Source organism: Pagrus major, chromosome 6 (assembly GCF_040436345.1).
Source record: "Pagrus major chromosome 6, Pma_NU_1.0".
Taxonomy (NCBI): Eukaryota; Metazoa; Chordata; class Actinopteri; order Spariformes; family Sparidae; genus Pagrus; species Pagrus major.
The window spans coordinates 31,986,172-32,003,975 of record NC_133220.1 but is presented as its reverse complement, the minus strand read 5'-3'; the positions used below and the strand labels follow the sequence as shown (position 1 = coordinate 32,003,975).

Genomic DNA, 17,804 nt, shown 5'->3' with positions numbered 1-17,804 from the left:
TTTGTACATCAGAATTAAAAGATTGTGTTCTACATGATTGTATAGGTGCTCAAATTGTGTCAGTTTATTGTAAAATATCTAGCTGAATGACATTTAAAACACATATTCATTTCCTGTTAGTTTCTGATCAGCCAGTTTAATATCTCTGATATCATATGGCGTCACCAGCTTGTTGGTGAACTGAGCAGTCTTGTTTGCTCAGTTGGTCATTGTTGACTCATCTGCTTCTGTTAATAGGCCTAATAATATGAGTGACATGTAGCTCTAGCTCCCAACCCAGTGTGGTGTAGATAACTTCACATTGAAGGGGCATTATGTTGTTTTGGAGAAGAAATTCAAACTCAGATTTTTAATATTTACAATATTAATGAGGTAATAATTTAAACTCAACTAAGTGAATAAACAAGGGGTTCTCAGAGGAAAATAAGGCTCCCAGAAAACTGACCCTAGAAATGTAGCTGGGTTTGCCAAATATAAACAAAGTAAACAGTATGAAACTGTGTTGTCCTTTGAGGTTGGGTTGTTTATTCAGTTTTGTTTAGGCATAAAAAATCAGTCAAGATCTTTCTCTTCTGATTAAAATTCCTTCCCCAAAACTAAAAAGTGCACCTTTAAGGCAAGGCAAGTTTATTTGTATAGCACAATTCAGACACAAGGCAACTCAGAGAGCTTAAGGATTAACATTTTCAGTAAAGTACCATAGAAATTGAAGCTTTACTGATTGAACCTGTGTTTTTAAATCAGAGTGCCCCAACTTCCTGACACAATAATATAGTCTATGGTATTGACTGAAAATGTGTATTTGCAAATATCGTGGAAAAGCCACTCCCTGTTTGGTGTTAAAATAATGTAGATATGTAAAAGAAAGGATTAGGCCTATAGTTCACTTGATTACAAATATTTTAATTTAATTCAAAATGACACACAAGAGACACAAACCAACCGCATAGATACAGAAATTACCACAAGTAGACACAACAGCTACCAAAAGACACAAAACAACCATAGAAAGACAAACCATCACACAAAAAATGGTGCAAAATAACCAAAATATAAACAACCACAAAGAGACAGAAAACAACCATAAAAAGACCATCACACACAGAGATGGATTAGAAAAAGGAATGCAAAATGACAGAACAATGTACAAGGTAAATTTATCTTCATTTTTTAAATCACAAGGATTTAAAAAAACTAAACAATGTTTGAGTCCTTTGAGTCCTGCTACATCTATTTTAGACAATAGAGTGTTGATGATGAATTGAGGAGTCTCACAGCCTGGGGAAAGAAGCTGCTTGTGTATCTTTTGCTAGATGGCAGCAGGGTGAATGGACTGTGGCTGGGTGGGTGTTGTCTTTTAGTATCCTTTGGGCTCTGTGCAGACAGCCTTCCTGTCCTAGGCCGTGCATGCCAGTTTGTACCGACCACAAAGAGACCAAACCGACATTAAATAAACCACACACAGAGAGAATGATTAGAAAAGGGAATGCAAAATGACCAAAAGAGATACAAAGCAACCACAGAGAGACACAAAACAAATTTCAGCACAATAGTGTGTGTGTGTCTTTATCTGTTTATTTTGTCAACTTTAATTATTTAAAGAACAAATACAACCAATATTTAAAGATTAGTTCACATGTCACTGAGATTATTTTATATATTTATCATCTTAAAGGGGTACCCCGCCAATTTTACAAACATATATCTTTTAAGGCTACTTGTCATGTGGAGTGCTCAGCATGTAAACACAGTCGCATAATTACTTCTTTGGATCTGAAGGAAATGGTACATTTTGATCTGATGACGTCATCAGGGTTATCTCAATTTGGGACAGAGTACTTAAACATTTGAACTGAAAGCCTGTGTTGCAGACTGGTTGTGAAGTCTAACATAAGAGGCTTTATGGGAAGTGTAGGATCCTGCATTTTTAGAGCTTGACCAATATTAGGGACTAAAACCCAGAATATCTCTGCCTCTGCTGCTTTGATTTGATCATTCTTTTTTATTAATCTGTTTTTTGTGAGTTGCTGGAGAGCCCTCTCTCTCTCTCTCTCTCTCTCTCTCTCTCTCTCGCTTGTTTTTACTTATTTGACTATTTTGAGTGACAGTCTTAACAGCAAACCGATTACTGTAGAAATAGAAACATATCATGCCACAGTGAACTGACACTGATTTGATGGGAAAGTATTACTAAGTCTTTAAAGTAGGCCACACTCAGGCCTGGTTGACATGTGGTTTCAGTAATTATCTATAGGCTCTACAGTGTCCCAAGATTAGTCTGTTAAATATTAAAATACTTAAATGATCACGAGAATAGCCTACAATAGAAGACCTATTGAGTAGGCCTTTTAGTAAATGATATGGGGACGGTGCACCTGTTACTTGTCATATCTACTGTCACCAGCAGTTGGCGCTAGATAACCAACTATTCTCATGGACCAACAAAGACAAGTAGAGGTTACTTAGGGATAGAAATCTGAAATCAGAGCGAGAAAAAGTTTAAATCATCGACTTCATATTATCTTGCTGTCAATATTAATACTGCGATGCTTTTCTTCGCTTCACTTCTTTCTTAATTTGGGATTACCCGTATTCCAGAGGCGCCCGTAGGTCTCCTTATTTCTGTTATCGACGCCCCAAATAGTAGCGGGTCTACAAGCGTCTAATTAATATATCATTTTATTATATACGCTGTATAATTATTATTTGATGCTTTTACGGCATGTAAATAGGCAACCCTGTGACGTTTTTGTAGGTAGGCGCGTTTTGAAGCAAAGGGCCGACCGTGCGGGTGGAGTTCTTCCTGTTGTCAATGATGAGCAACGGAATAACCCCCAATAGCCGTGCAACACGGCGACTCTGATCGAGCGCACCCAAAGCAGCAAGACAAGAGATGGTAAAAGGCGTTTGGCGCGGTCGGTACACTATCTGCTGACAGCAGAAGGAGAGCAACCGAGGTCAGACCGGCGTTGCAGCTGCTTTCTAGTGTTTTCTCTTGGTAAAAGTACCGAGAGACATTCGTTCATACATTTACCAAGAGAGAGTTTGTGGGGTTTCATTTCGGTTTTCGTCGTTCTTTAGTCCGCCGCCTGTCGAAGCTTGCCCTGCGCAGGCTGACGGAAATACCTCGAAAAATGCCTCCCATCGATAACGACACCGGGAAGAATGAACTCAAAACTCGGATACAACATCTTATTGACTCCAACCAAGTGTTGGTCTTCAGTAAAAGCTACTGTCCGTATTGTGTCAAGGTAAGGTACTCATTTTGTCGAAGAGGGGGGGACCTCGCTTGTGCCGGTCGGAAACTTCCATCTTCTCCCGCGAAGTACATGGGCTTGGTCTAATTGCTGGTTTGTCCTTGCTGCGTTGACGCAGCCGCAGGAGCCTGAATACTCTGAGTTACTACAAGTTATACAAGTAACGTCGAGCCGCTTAACACAATTTAACTAAGGATGATATTTTGTAAAGAATATATCATTAAATATTAACTTTACTAAGTTACGTCATAAATGTGTTGGCCGTTTATCTAAATGTGGTCGAAAAGTTAGTGACCGGTACAACATTTATAGTTCATAGCTAACTTAACACCTGATAAGACCTCAAGTCTAAGACCCAATGTCCATTTAGCACCCATCCTGATTACAAACCAGCACTTGTTTTGGTCTGAAGTTCCCACTTTTGTCATTTGTATTCTTGTAGGAAATTTGTCTTCCGCCAACACAAGTCACACACAGAAGATGTTAGCTGTGAACAGCTAACAGGGTTATAGGATTTTACTGCAACACAGCAGTGTTTCATGACTAATATAAATGATGGCTGTGGAGTATTATAACGGTCTGCAATTAAAGCAATGTTTTGTGAATCCTTTCTGATGGGGAAAGATTTTTCGAGTCATATTGTGTATTCGGATATTATGAACCCTGTCACTGAGGAAATGGACTAATTGTTTTTCATATCTGTGTCTCTAGGTGAAAGATTTGTTCAAAGAGCTGAAAGTCGAGTGTAATGTGGTGGAGTTGGATCTCATAGGTAAGATGGATTTGCAGTGTTTGTGTGTGTGTGTGTGTGTGTATGTATGTATATATATATATATATATATATATATATATATATATATATATATATATATATATATATATATAAGGCTACAGTTTATACTATACTTAGTCTATACTTTTATGTGTATATATCAAAAAGCAATGTGGCACACAATGGTCCAAATAATGTACCCCAAGATTTTGTCTTTGTGTACAATGTTTCTGATGTTATGATGAAATTTGCATAGTCTTAAAATCTAGACTTGGATGTTGCCATTCTTTGCATAAATAAACTTTCACCACCCTATTTAGAATGTATAAGCAGTATATGTACATTAAATACAATCTTTGTAATTGTTGTTTTTAAAAAAAGTGTTTATTAATGTATTTTTCAACAGCTAAAAATGTAACTCATGAGTGGAGCTGGTATAAAAACTGATAATGAATGACCGTTAAGTAAAACACAGTTGTAATAACATATCGTCATGGGAGAAGTTGACAAATACTGTACATTAACAGGCACAAATGTCCTTATCCATGCTTAAAACTATATTATAACGTGTTACAAACCATTCAGTAAAATGTTAATATAAAATGCATTCGTATCCACAACAACTGGGGATGTTGTGTCACCCCAGAGTGTGCTGCGATCTCACTTTGCAGCAACACAAAACATGCTGAGTCACTCACCGAAGATATCTTGGCCCTGTGCCATATCTCAGTAAACTCCAACCTCTCTGCTCTGGATTATTTCTGTCATAGTTGCAGCTGCAGGTAATATATAGGGATGTTGAGGCTTAATCATCATTAAGAAGATGAAACTTGACAGAATATGATATTAAAGTTTAAGTTCATAACAGTTGTAAGACAAAGTCAGCCTGCTGCTCAAGCAGAAAATAGTAATTCCACTCTTGACTGAATTTGATTTTGAGCAACCTGTTAGCATCGACATGTTTCCTGCCACAACTGGAGACCAAAACTGATAAAACATGACACTCATAACAACAGAGTGAGGAATAGTGGGAGTAGTGAACTACAGGTAACAATAGCAACATTGCATTTATATTACTAGTAAACTCTGAGTGGCTAAACTGACTACATAGAAATGTTAGTAAGTATGTGACTGTTTGAACACAGGCTCTCTTTGTACTTGTGGTAAGTGGCCATAGTGTTGACACAGGAAGAGACTTGGAGATTTTGCTGATGTGTGATAATGATGGACTCGGTATAAACATTTCGTGCCATGCTTCCCCTTTTACTATTTTTGCATATCATTTGCATGTTAATCTATTCAGTGTCATATGTGTGTATTTGTATTCAACAAGTGTAATAACTTGCACTTCAACAACATGAACTCTTCTGTCCAGAGGAAGGAACCAACTACCAGGAGATGCTGCTTGAGATGACTGGACAGAAAACTGTTCCGAATGTCTTCATCAACAAGACACACCTTGGTGGCTGTGACAATACATTGAAGGTGAGGAGCAAATGTGTGTCAATAATTGACTGTCTTGTGGGAAGTTAGTTCTTTAGTGCTCAACAATCTTGTGTTACACATCTCCTGAATACATGATTGCCATGAGATGTTGCTCAATGAAGTGGCTTGCTCAGATACCAGTGGCTGTGTACAAACAAGCCTGTGTGACTCAATTTGCATTCGAAGCTAGGCCAGACAGTTTTTGATTTGCATGGAAAGGGCTTATGAATTATGCTGTGAACAATGGCTTCACTCTTAACCACAGAAAAAAAAAAACTTGGTAGAGCATTGTCACAGCAGACACAGCATGAAAGGAAGGTATGTAACCAAAAACATCTAGGTGTGCCAAGAGAACATACCAGTGAGTCATGAATGTTACTTGTGAGCAAATGGTGGAAACATGAGAAGATGGTTACAGTGATAACGCCCTCTGAGGTGTCGTGATGCAGGAGGATGAAGGGGACTCTTATTTTGTCTTGGTACAAACAACAGCTACACTAGTACATAGCTGCATGGGCAGGCAAACCTGCTTATGGAGTACATATGCAGCAGCAGGTATGACATTGAATCTTGGTTAGTTGATAATAAACAGCAGCAGGTTGTGTTGATGCTGTGGTAAACTGCAGTTTCACGTTTTTATGACTTTTAATCCTTGACTGGGACAGTACAATAACTTTAACATTTTGATTCAATCTCTACAAACTGTTAGCTCTTTCCCATTACCGGAACTTCACAATCTGTAACCTGGAGCCTCCCATAATCTGAACCTGCTTTGTTTTTTTTACAAACCAGAACGTTTTGGTTTTCAGTTGTTGAAAAATTTACACCGTGTGGTGAAACTAGGACAAATATTTTAATTTTTACTCTCTGCTCAGTGAGCTGGTATGCTGGTTGCCGTTCAGACAACAATGGAGAAAGTTGCAGTAGCATTTATTTTCCATTGACATGTGGTGACTTTTAAATATCAGTATTGTGAAAGGGTCTTACCTGTGGTAAAAAGGTCACTACTGGAAATGTCGCATGATTTTGAAAACACCAGGACTACCCGAAAGTCACTGGGAAACTTTGTATTTTGAAACAAACCGTCAGTGTTTATGTAAACACGTATTATTGTTACCATTTTGCAAAGCAGCTGTTTCATGCCTGCTCCCTGAGAGAACCTGGGATTTGAAATAAGTACCACATCCTGAGCAGGGCTGAAATGTAGGTTCAGGAAATTGCCCCTAGAATTGGAGGGGGCCCTGTCAAGAAAAAGGCAGAACCTGTGACAGTGGCTACACCCTCACTACACAATAACGTACATAAGATCTACATCGACACTAACATTGTGTTAATGTTTCTGTCAGGCACATAAAGACGGCAGCCTGCAGCAGCTATTAAGCGGAGAAAATGAAGCATATGACTACGACCTGATCGTCATCGGAGGAGGATCTGGAGGCCTCGCCTGCTCAAAGGTGACAGCAACACATACACAGTGAAACTTACTGAAGCTTATTGTAGTGGCTGTTGTGCAATTCTGTGGTTTGCAGAGACTCAGAATGAAACAAAAGCTAATGTTGTAATGCTGTAATCAGTAACCACAGTTATGATTAAGCCATTAACTGTTTCCAATTGCGTACAGACTGCAGCCATGTGTCTAGTAAATCCCAGATTTATGCAATGTTGCAGTAACATTGACTTTGTTGACAACAGGAAGCTGCTAATTTGGGGAAGAAAGTCATGGTACTGGACTATGTTGTGCCCACACCAAAGGGAACCTCCTGGGGTAAGATACTTCCACTTCAGGAATACCTAGTTACATACTGTACATGTGATGCCGCATTTATTTAAATCTAATTTGGTTGGTTAGTGATCATATCCATGTGGTGTTAATGTGTCCTGCTGTGGTGATCAGGTCTAGGTGGAACATGTGTGAACGTGGGCTGCATTCCCAAGAAACTGATGCACCAGACAGCCTTGCTCAGCACAGCGATGCAGGACGCACGCAAGTTCGGCTGGGAGTTTGATGAGACAGGTGAGCGCTCAGAGCAGCGACCTAGGAGGTCACGAAGGGGGGACATCGGAACAGCTCCCTGTGGTAAATCAGAGGCAAGCCTCTTTAGTACTCACTTGTTGTCTATCTTCTGATTCCACTGACGGACATCTGTCTACGCAGTGAAACACAACTGGGACACGATGAAGGAGGCGGTTAACAACTACATCGGCTCATTGAACTGGGGCTACAGGGTGGCACTGAGAGACAAAAATGTCAACTATGTCAATGCCTACGCAGAGTTCATTGAACCACACAAAATCAAGGTAAATGACTGCTCGTAATATAGGACACTTCAATGTCTCACGTGTCAAGTTGCCACACCAAAACTCTCCACTGATCTTGATAAGCTGTCTGCTTTCAAATGTTGTCTAACCTGTTTTGTTAGGTTAGACAACATTTATTTTGTTTTTCTTGATCAGGCTTAACTTGAAGCCTTTCTTTTAGCTGTGTTTCAGCATTGTTGTTGTTAGCTTTCATACTGGTGGTCAGACCACTAGCTGCAGCCAAAGCAAAAAGAAGATGCTTCAAAACCTCCTGCGTATATTTGACAAAAAGAAATCCTCTGCTTAATGAGTTGGTAAAATTGCATATTGTAGCACCTGCTTCAACAAGTGTATTTTCTGACAGGCAACAAACAAACGAGGGAAGGAGACATTTTACACAGCGGCTAAGTTCATCTTGGCTACAGGCGAGAGGCCACGCTACCTGGGCGTCCCTGGAGACCGGGAGTACTGCATCACCAGGTGAGGGTACAGTGCCACCAGCCTGATTTAATGACATGCTGTGTACTGGACACCTCTCCAGAGCTCATTTTTAGAACAGAATGTGTGCTCAGCAGATGTCTGAAGAGGCATATCAGGCCAGTGTGATCTCTGAAAGCACAAACACACCCTTTAATGGACTGGACTCCAGCTGTCTAAATGGTATACAAGATTATCCTCAGGTGTCACTGGTTATGATGCTGCTTTGGCAACCGACAAATCATCTCATGCTGCTTACTTAGTCCCACACATCCTCAAACCAAAAGTTGTTGTGTGGCATGAGACACAACCCCAGCCTGGGCACTTCTGTGTGGACAATATTTAGCTTTTTGTCCTATAGAGGCATATTTGTTGTTAAGAGGATAGGTCCTTGACTGTAGAGAGGTGAAATGTCACTGGAAGTGTATGGACAGGGTTCATTTTGTGAGGTTTGAAGCTGAGGAGTATCTCAGTTTTATGTTTTACCCCTGCTGTGTTTGTCCTCCTCTGTGTTTGTCCACCAGCGACGACCTCTTCTCGTTGTCTTACTGTCCGGGAAAGACCCTGGTGATTGGGGCATCGTACGTGGCTCTGGAGTGCGGTGGTTTCCTGGCCGGCCTGGGTCTCGATGTCACCGTCATGGTGCGGTCCATCCTGCTGAGGGGCTTTGACCAGGACATGGCCAACCGTGCCGGAGAGCACATGGAGGAGCACGGCGTAAAGTTCCTCCGCAAATATGTCCCTGTAAAGGTGAGTGTTAAGTGAGAGTGCTAAAGCATTTTTATAGCTGCAGTGGAATTGGATGTGGCCATGCAAAATTACAGTAAGTGCTTAAAGTCATTTTTTTAGTATCCATTGGTAACAAGGCAATAGGTTTTCTGCCGACTTTGATCTGTGCGTTATTGTACAGTATCAGATTTATCGTTGTACCATCTTGCATCATAAGTTTTATCTGTCAGCTAGACATTTGACAAAAGCACAAACTGACTTTCCTGCATCTGTGTGTGTCAGGTGGAAGAGCTGGAAGCAGGCACTCCTGGCAAGCTGAAGGTGACAGCCAAGTCCACAGAGACCGATGAGATCATCGAGGGAGAGTACAACACTGTATGTGCTGATCCGTTCATTCTTCACTTAACTCTCAATCTTTTAAAGGTGCTCATCAAAAACTGACGCTTTTGGAGGGTGGCCGACCCATCCTACATCCCAAAGCGTCAGTTTTTGATGATTTGGGAAACCCAGAGCGTCATTATTTGATGAGTTGGGAATGAGACTCAACAATCATCTTTTCTTACAAATAGCACCTTTAATGGTATTACTTGGCCGTGCAGGTTATTTGTGATGTTACTTTGTGGGCCAATTTTGTGTGGAGGCCTAAAGCGTTGAAAATGAAATGCATAAAAAATACATTTTTAAATAAATAATCACATGAATAAATTGTGGAAAAAATATTAGCTAACAATTTGTGGAGTAATTGAAGAAATGTTTCCTTTTAATTATTTGCATTTATTATTTAGACCAACTGGCTTAAAAAGGCTGCTAATGCTACTCATTTAGTCACCTACCAAGGTGTGCCTAGATTATTACTCAACATCAAAGTGAAACGTCAGCGTTGGCTTCATTAACTAGCACCTGCTGTGCAGAGCCAAAAGGCTGACATCATTTCTCTGCAGTTGCTCTTGCTGTTTGTCTGTCAATGGGGAACATCTTTAGAATTTAGCAGCTAATTTTAGCTGCTGCCATTACCACTGTCTCTTCACTGCGCTGAGCTTGTAAAGTAAGTGCATGTGCACCCTTTTTAAACTAAATAGAGTGAGATGTTAGTTTTAGTGTCTGTGTGCTATGTTTATTTACAGCAGCACGTTAGTTGATTCAGAATTACTGAAGCATTGTTGTTGCTCTAGCTAACAGAAGCTAACTGGCTAAATCTGGTAGCAGTCGTTGAGAGGCAGGGGACATATGATTGGCTGAAAAGTGACATGAAATGGAATACAAAATAAAATACAACCTTTTTATTAAACCCTGTTATGGTAAATAGACTGATGAAATAACGTTAAAAAAAAATGAGTTAAATTGGAACAATTCAGAAATGATTTCGGAAAATATTTTATAAATTAAAAATGTGGCACAATTTATTGATATGACAGGTTTTTTTTTATAATTGATAACATTGTGGGTCTCCATATGTCTGTTTCTGTTGACCAGATCTGGACAAACAAAATGTCAACGTGAAGCATCAGGTTTTGGTGTCAGCCTCACAAAGCAAGTGAGCTGCCCTGTTGTTCAAAAGCAATAATCTGTTGAAACAAACTTGGACATTTATGTGGTGCAGAATGTTTTTCTTTTCTCTTGTTTCTGTTACGTGCATTTGTCTCCAGCCTACATTCAGTCATCCATGTGTCAATATAAAACCAGCAACGGCTTCCTTTAAACTTAACAAGCCATTTCCTTGTTCTTCAGGTATTGATAGCAGTGGGCCGAGACGCATGCACAGACAAGATTGGCCTGGACAAGGCAGGGGTCAAAGTCAACCCCAAGTAAGTTTATTGTCTCATTGTATCTTTCTATATACTTTCATGCAATGAGATAGGGGCGGCCTGTGCCTTTAAGACTCGTGGAACAGTCATGGTGATTCAGCAGTTACTGCCACCCCATGGTGCTCTACAGGGGTGGTGTGTGACTGTGTCGGGGGATTTGGTTGCGAGAGTGAGAGGAGGGGCATCTTGTTAGCAACATGAGAAGGGCCTGTACAATCTATCAGCAACATAAAGTCAATTATCTTAATGTAAGAGCTTTTCCTAATGTTGTCATTATGTTGCAATGTCTGATCTGGGTGGATGCCTTCCGTCAATACATTTCCTGTTGCCCATTATAATTTATTTATTTATTTATTTAGTATTATTACACACAAAGAAAATGTTCCCTTTTTCTTTGAGGATGTTGTCTTTGCACTGTTTTGTGAATGACTGAATGATTCAGCCTATGAGGCAAATGGGGATTAAGACAGCATGAGGCCGGCTTATAAGAGCGCTCCATGAGTCATATGCCCCAGTCTTATGACCCAAGTAGTATTCAGATGAAGCCGATACACAGTCAAAGGGCCAGTGGGTTCAGGGGCCATCAGCATGTTTTTAGAATATAACGTGGCTTATAGAAATACTACTATAGTTGTGTTTCTCTGTTCTGCCCAACATGACATTAGACCCACTTTATTAGATTTTTGCCTTGTGATGGATAGACAGCCCTGTGCTGCATTTACAGAGGTGTTGGGTTGTTGTTGTTGTTCCTTTGGCCAAATATATAGATAGATATTTAGAACAAACTGGAATAAAAGTTGAGTAAAGATTATTAATCACAATGTTTTCCACTTAGTAAGGTAAAATGGATAATGGAAATTGAAATTAAGTAAGGCTTGTTCCCTGTGCCATCCTTCAGGAATGGAAAAATTCCAGTGAATGATGAAGAGCAGACCAACGTGCCCCACATCTACGCCATTGGAGACATTCTGCAAGACAAGTGGGAGCTGACGCCTGTAGCCATTCAGGCTGGCAAGCTGCTGGCACGACGCCTCTATGGGGGCTCAAAAGCCAAGGTATATCTGCATTTAAAGACTCTTCCGATGTAGACCTGCAAATTGTCAGATTTCCTGTCAGCATGTTAGATTTTAACATATTAACGATAAGGAGAGCTGCTTACTGTCAAGTTTAATGAATACTTTTTATTTTAATGCCTGATGTGATATTAATTGTATAGGCTATTCTGGAACTGCTATATTGTGTGACATGTGGCAGCAGGCGCCTTCATGTAACAACCAGTAATTAATTGTGTGTGTTTGCAGTGCGACTATGTCAACGTTCCCACCACTGTGTTCACCCCACTGGAGTACGGGGCCTGTGGTCTGTCAGAGGAGAGAGCCACTGAGCTCTACGGCCAGGAAAACATCGAGGTAACGCACGCACACACACACACACACACACACATCTGAATAACTGATTAACTATCTGGTTCACCTGACTGTGAATCTTGTGGCAGGCTAGAGTAAAGTGTATATCTAAGATCAATGAAGACATGTAATATATGTAAAACATATTTGTAGTATTTCTCTGTAATTTAAAAGTTCTCACTTGGTCACGTTCGTAAAACTTTAAGCTTTTCGCCAAGCTTTTTTGCGGAGGAAGTATTTAGATCCTTTAATTCAGTTAAAGTACTAATAATATACCGTTAAAGTACTATTAGAAGTAAAAGTCCTCCATTAATTGTTACTAAAGTAAAAGTATGTTAGTATAGTCATGAAGAGCTTATAAAAAATATTGAAATTGAAGTACACTTTCTTAAGTTTAATAGGATTTCTAAAGTAACAATTAACTAAAGCTGTGAGATGAATGTAGTGAGTATAAGTACAAAGAGGCGTGAAAAAAAAAAAACTCAAGTGAAGTACAAGTAACTTTGATTTTGTACTCAAGGACAGTCCTTGAGTAATAGTACTTTCCATTCCACCCCTGGGTGTGGTACGTTTAACGGGTTACAGAACTCTTCCAGTCAGATTATTTTTTGTCTGCAGTTTCCTTGTGGTTGCTGCTTGCAGCCTGAATGTCTCTGTTACAATTAACTGATTTTCAATTCTACATGTTCATGCATGCATGTTGGTCAATGTTCCAGCCAGGAAGTATAAAGTGTAGTCTGTCTGGGCGTATCTCAGTACACCCAGACACATTTTGACAGCAGATTTAGTTGTACAATAAAAAACATTTTTAAGGATCAGTAGAAATGGCAGACATTAGATTTGTCATTGGATGTGTCATTGGTAATGTAATAAAGGTGATTGCTGTTGACCCTGTAATAGCGCCTCACTGTGTTTGTGTTCTCTATGTTCAGGTGTTCCACAGTCTGTTCTGGCCTCTGGAGTTCACTGTGCCCGGCAGAGACAACAACAGATGCTACGCCAAGATCATCTGCAATAAACTGGACAACGTAAGATTGTTTCTACTTTTACATTGTTGTATCATTTCTGAGCCTTTAGCAACCAGCACCTCATACCCTTTTCATGTTACATGAATGATGACGTTTTGTTGTTCCTGTCTCACTGTAGGACCGAGTCATTGGTTTCCACTACCTAGGTCCAAATGCTGGAGAGGTGACGCAGGGCTTCGGGGCAGCCATGAAATGTGGCGCCACCAAGGAGCAGCTGGACGGCACTATCGGCATCCACCCAACCTGTGCTGAGGTAAGAAGTCAGCTCAGGTATATGCCATGGGGTGCATGTTAACAGCTTCTTTGGTACAGAACATCATGGCTGTGATGTGAGAAATCAAGTCCCATATGCGGGCAGAGGACAAGAAACCTGGATACTGTTAGTAATGTTAACAGGTTGATGAAAAACCAGATTTCTTGAATTCCAAATAAATGTCATATCCTGCATGTGGTTCAAATCAGGATAAGACTTATAACAGTACTAGTGCCCTGCGCTTGTAAACAAGCTTATGGACTGTTGCCATGGAAACATGGCTCTAAGGCTATGTTCAGACTGCAGAGAAATCAGATTTGTTTGTCAAATCAGATTTTTAAGACAGACTGTCTGCACTGTTGTTTGTAAATGACCTGATCAGATCAGATTTTTGTATATGGACATCACCCTATCGCACTATCTGCTTGGGTTGTCGTCATAACGATGTAGGCATCAGTAAATGTGCTGGTGAAGTGGCATTTCAACATGGAAGCATTAAAAATGGAGATCGATCATCTCACCACCAAAGATTCAAGCTGCCAAGTTGTGAAGAAGACAGTTATTTTAGCGTGACTGTCCACAGAGTGTTAGAGTTCTGTGTCGTCTTCCATGCTGCTCTACTAGTAGCAGCATGAATTCTGCTCAGCCGCTCTGATGCACCTCCGTGTCTCTGGACTTGATGATGTTGTTGTGTGTCGCATTGTGAGTCAAAAACAGATTTGGGCTGGCAGTCTGGACAAGGCATTCGTTCAGACTTAGCCTGAGGTTAGGATGGCTAATTTTTTTGTCTTACATAGTCTTAATTTTTGTGGAACTGTCAAATTTGCATCAGACTAATCTGAGGGCAAAATGAAGACTGAGTGCTACACTACAGACCAGTCCAAAATATCATTTATGAAACTGACCCAATACTTAACAAACATACCAAAACCTTGCTGTTTTTTATTTATTTTTATTATTTTTTACAGTGTGTTGCTACAGTATTCTGTTGACCACTAGTAAGAACAGACCAGAAATGAAAATGCTGTATAGCAAAATACTTGTTAGCACAAACATGTTGAACTCAAACACAAAGCTGTGTGTGTATGCATGTAGATATCATGTCCTTATACTTGAGGCTGATTTTAAAGATTTGCACTGCCCGTATACGTAGGACAAGCAGTAAAAAATCTAAATCACTCTGCACTTTGATCAGCTTTGCCAAGGTCATGAACCTTTGCTTCCTGTTAAAATATTTCCTGCTCGCTGGCTTGTTTTTCAGTCTAATTCTAATTCTAGAGTCTAATTCTAATTCTCAGTGCCAGACACAGGTTTGATCAGAATACATATAACAGGGCAGCCACAGTCAAAGGCTTAAAGTATTAACATGTCTGTTTCAGAGGCCTGACTTTGTTTTATCTCGTAGTTTAGTTTGTTTTTTTCTGTTATTAACCTTAATTAATATTTTAATTTCAGCTACTGTGGTACATGTTGTGCATTAATTAGCTTAATTAAAGACCTGCCTCAGGGTTATTCATTATGTTAATGGGGTCTGGTGATAATTGCAGCACATTAAGCTGCTCAATTGCCTCTTGTTTGATGTTTTACATTACTTGCATTTCCATTTTGAAACAAAGTGTTAGACACTGTTCATTTAACCATGTCATGCTCATGTCCAAGTTACATATTGTTTTATTGAACTATAGATTTAAACGCTAACAAAATGAATCCGCTTCATTTGACCAATTAGTTTTGTCTTTAGTTTAATTCCCTTTTAGACTTAAAATGTTTTGTGTTTGCTCCTGAAACTTGAAGACAGCTTGTTAAGGTTGCATAATAAAGCTGCACTGCCTAAAGTGTGTTTCTCTCTTATCCCGCAGATCTTTACCACCATGGAGGTGACCAAGAGCTCCGGTGGAGACATCACCCAGGCCGGCTGCTGAGGTTAAACCCTGCTCGTTTAGTGGGCTGCTCTCATACTAGACTCTCCTAATATCATCTTAGTTTCCAGTCAACCTCAAAGCTCAGCCTCACCTCCAGCTGCTCACTTTACAGGGCAGTTGTTTCTCAGGACAGAACTAACACCGTGGCCGTCTGAATCGGTAAAATAACTCATTCAGGCTCGCTGAGAGCTAAGAGGTGACTGGCAGAAGTCAGAGCTGAGGATGTGAGTCTGTAGCTCTGGCTGAGGTACTTTGATATGAGAGCAGCCTGCTGAACAGCGGGGTTACTCTGCTGGTTTTTTATTGGCCTCTACCAGTGAGTCTTTCTCAGAGGAGCACCAACACACACACACTGCTGCCGAGTATGTGTGTGTGTTTGGGCTGTTTGTGACGTCCTGACCCGTAACCTGAAATACTGAGGTGGGTGAGGATCGATGTCCCTCTGCAGAAGCTCCTGATGGTGGCCCTAATCCTTCGTCCAACCCCCAACTTCAAACACTTCTCATTCAGCCCCAGTGTACAGATGGCACACACACTGAAATTGACAGATTTAAATTGGCACACAAAACAGGTTTGAATGGATGCACAGCTCTGAACTCCACTTTGTGATGGAAACGTGTTATTTAATCTGGCGTGTGTATGTGCGCGCGCGCGTGTGTGTGTGTGTAGATTAAATGTCTCTTCTGTTGAGCCTTCTTCATTCCACACATTCCTCTTACCAGGTGTATACATGTTGCTGTCAATATTTGTCTTTGCTGTGTGGAGGCTCCAGGGTTGTTTTTACCCATCATCTCTACCAAAGTGTTTATCTAAAGAGTCTGCCGAGAGATAAGAGCTGACAAATGCAGATCATTCAAACCTTTATGTGCTGCAACACTTATCTTATAGAATTGAATGGAAAATACAAGCTGAATGTTGTCTTTAAAAAATCATCACCTGTTTTTACTCATTTAATTTAATGCTTGTTTGTTGCATCTTGGTGTTTGCCTCTGCATTATGTGTATGTAAAAGATATATTCACTCTTCTAGAGGGCAGCATTCTGGCTGCTGTCAGCAGGTGACTTTGGTCATCTGTATAAACGACTTGTTTGTTGGTGTCAAACCACTGTAGATTACTTCTTTCAAGATTTAATAAAGGATGAATTAATTCACCATCAGCTTTGTGACTTTTTCACTTTCAGATTGAACTGAAGCCTTAAACTCAGAGACTTTCCTTCCATAAAGTCTCTACAGAGCAATTGTTCTTAGCAACCTGCTCAACACTTTCCTGACTGAGGCTAATATTTTCTCATGTTTAAATGGCAGTTCTAAATTAGCGTATGACCAGTGTAATATATGCTTGAGTATAAGTGCTTGAGTCAAGTATTCATTATACATATTTAATTTAATTTTGAAGCATATCTTGTGTTTTTACAAGAGAATAAGTGTTGCCTCAGGTTTTATCCATACCCCCTTTAAACAGTTGCAACACAAAATTACTAACTATAGGTAAGTTTTTGATTTTTCCACTGGTCAAGACATTTAGCCTCTGGTAATGAACCAACAGTTTATGTAAATGGGGAGTATTTGTATGAACAGTGTTACTTAATTTTCAAATTTATTTTCAAATTACAACATTATACTTATTTAGACTTCACATTCACACCAGATCTCTGTATGTGGCCTAATAGAAAATGTGCAATACTAAGTAAAGTAAGTAAACTGCTTAAGTGTGAATGTATAATGTAAATTGAATAGATTCGTATTATGAATTTTATAAGAATATGTCATTAAATTCATAATTAAAATTAAATTCAAGTATTATTTGAAAACAAAATGCCTTTTTTAACTTTGTGATGGCATTTTTCCCAATGACACTTATATTTTATGTTACTTATTATTTTAAAATGTTTTATTGTATAATAATGTCCCTTTCTGTCATGACGGTGGAGTTGTCGCAGTCACCGACCCCTCAACTTTCCACCAATCACATGCATGCCGCCTCTCTAAGCAGACTCACAAACTGCCAAAAAAAATAACAGAGGTAGAGCAACACCAATGTCAAAGTAGTTCTGAATATTGTTGCTGCTAACCTTTACTTTGTTGGAAGTGTATAAAGGCTGCTAATATGCTATAAGACGCTACCTAGCTGAACAGCTAACTAACTAGACTTGGATTCGTGCCTGGATTGTTACTCTTCATCAAGAGTAATTGGGTTACTTTTGCAGCACTGTGGTGATGAATAAAGGTGTTCTTTAAAGAAAGTGTAATAAATAATAATACAATTCAAATAGACTAATTACAAAGGGCATTTTGAAATGATCACTTCAATAATGAAAATAAAAATGAACTATGTTACTATAAGGATGAAATAACTTTTTTTAATAATGAGT

The 17,804-nt window shown here is 39.6% G+C and overlaps 1 protein-coding gene across 3 annotated transcripts; it reads left to right on the top strand.

The window, feature by feature from the left end:
• Positions 1–2,918: 2,918 nt before the first annotated feature.
• txnrd3 (thioredoxin reductase 3) lies at positions 2,919–16,584 on the top strand. Of its 3 annotated transcripts, none has more exons than XM_073467884.1 (17): positions 2,919–2,957; positions 3,082–3,251; positions 3,969–4,029; positions 5,405–5,514; positions 6,861–6,968; positions 7,207–7,279; positions 7,409–7,528; positions 7,670–7,812; positions 8,177–8,292; positions 8,814–9,039; positions 9,301–9,393; positions 10,747–10,823; positions 11,722–11,878; positions 12,125–12,232; positions 13,162–13,257; positions 13,376–13,510; positions 15,370–16,584. In XM_073467884.1, the coding sequence occupies exons 2-17, from the start codon at positions 3,135–3,137 to the stop codon at positions 15,430–15,432; spliced, it is 1,803 nt and encodes a 600-aa protein (XP_073323985.1). In that variant the 5' UTR covers positions 2,919–2,957; positions 3,082–3,134; the 3' UTR covers positions 15,433–16,584. The 3 variants fall into 3 exon arrangements, with proteins under 3 accessions (XP_073323985.1, XP_073323984.1, XP_073323983.1); XM_073467883.1 differs by having other exon boundaries at positions 2,928–2,948; positions 3,045–3,251; XM_073467882.1 differs by lacking the exon at positions 2,919–2,957 and having other exon boundaries at positions 3,034–3,251.
• Positions 16,585–17,804: the final 1,220 nt, after the last annotated feature.

Excerpts from the sequence above, each read along its gene's own strand:
- txnrd3 (XM_073467884.1), top strand. The coding sequence starts at position 3,135 with ATGCCTCCCATCGATAACGACACCGGGAAGAATGAACTCAAAACTCGG. Across the intron at positions 10,824-11,721 it reads GGGGTCAAAGTCAACCCCAA|GAATGGAAAAATTCCAGTGA; the intron begins GTAAGTTTATTG and ends GCCATCCTTCAG. Across the intron at positions 13,258-13,375 it reads TCTGCAATAAACTGGACAAC|GACCGAGTCATTGGTTTCCA; the intron begins GTAAGATTGTTT and ends GTCTCACTGTAG.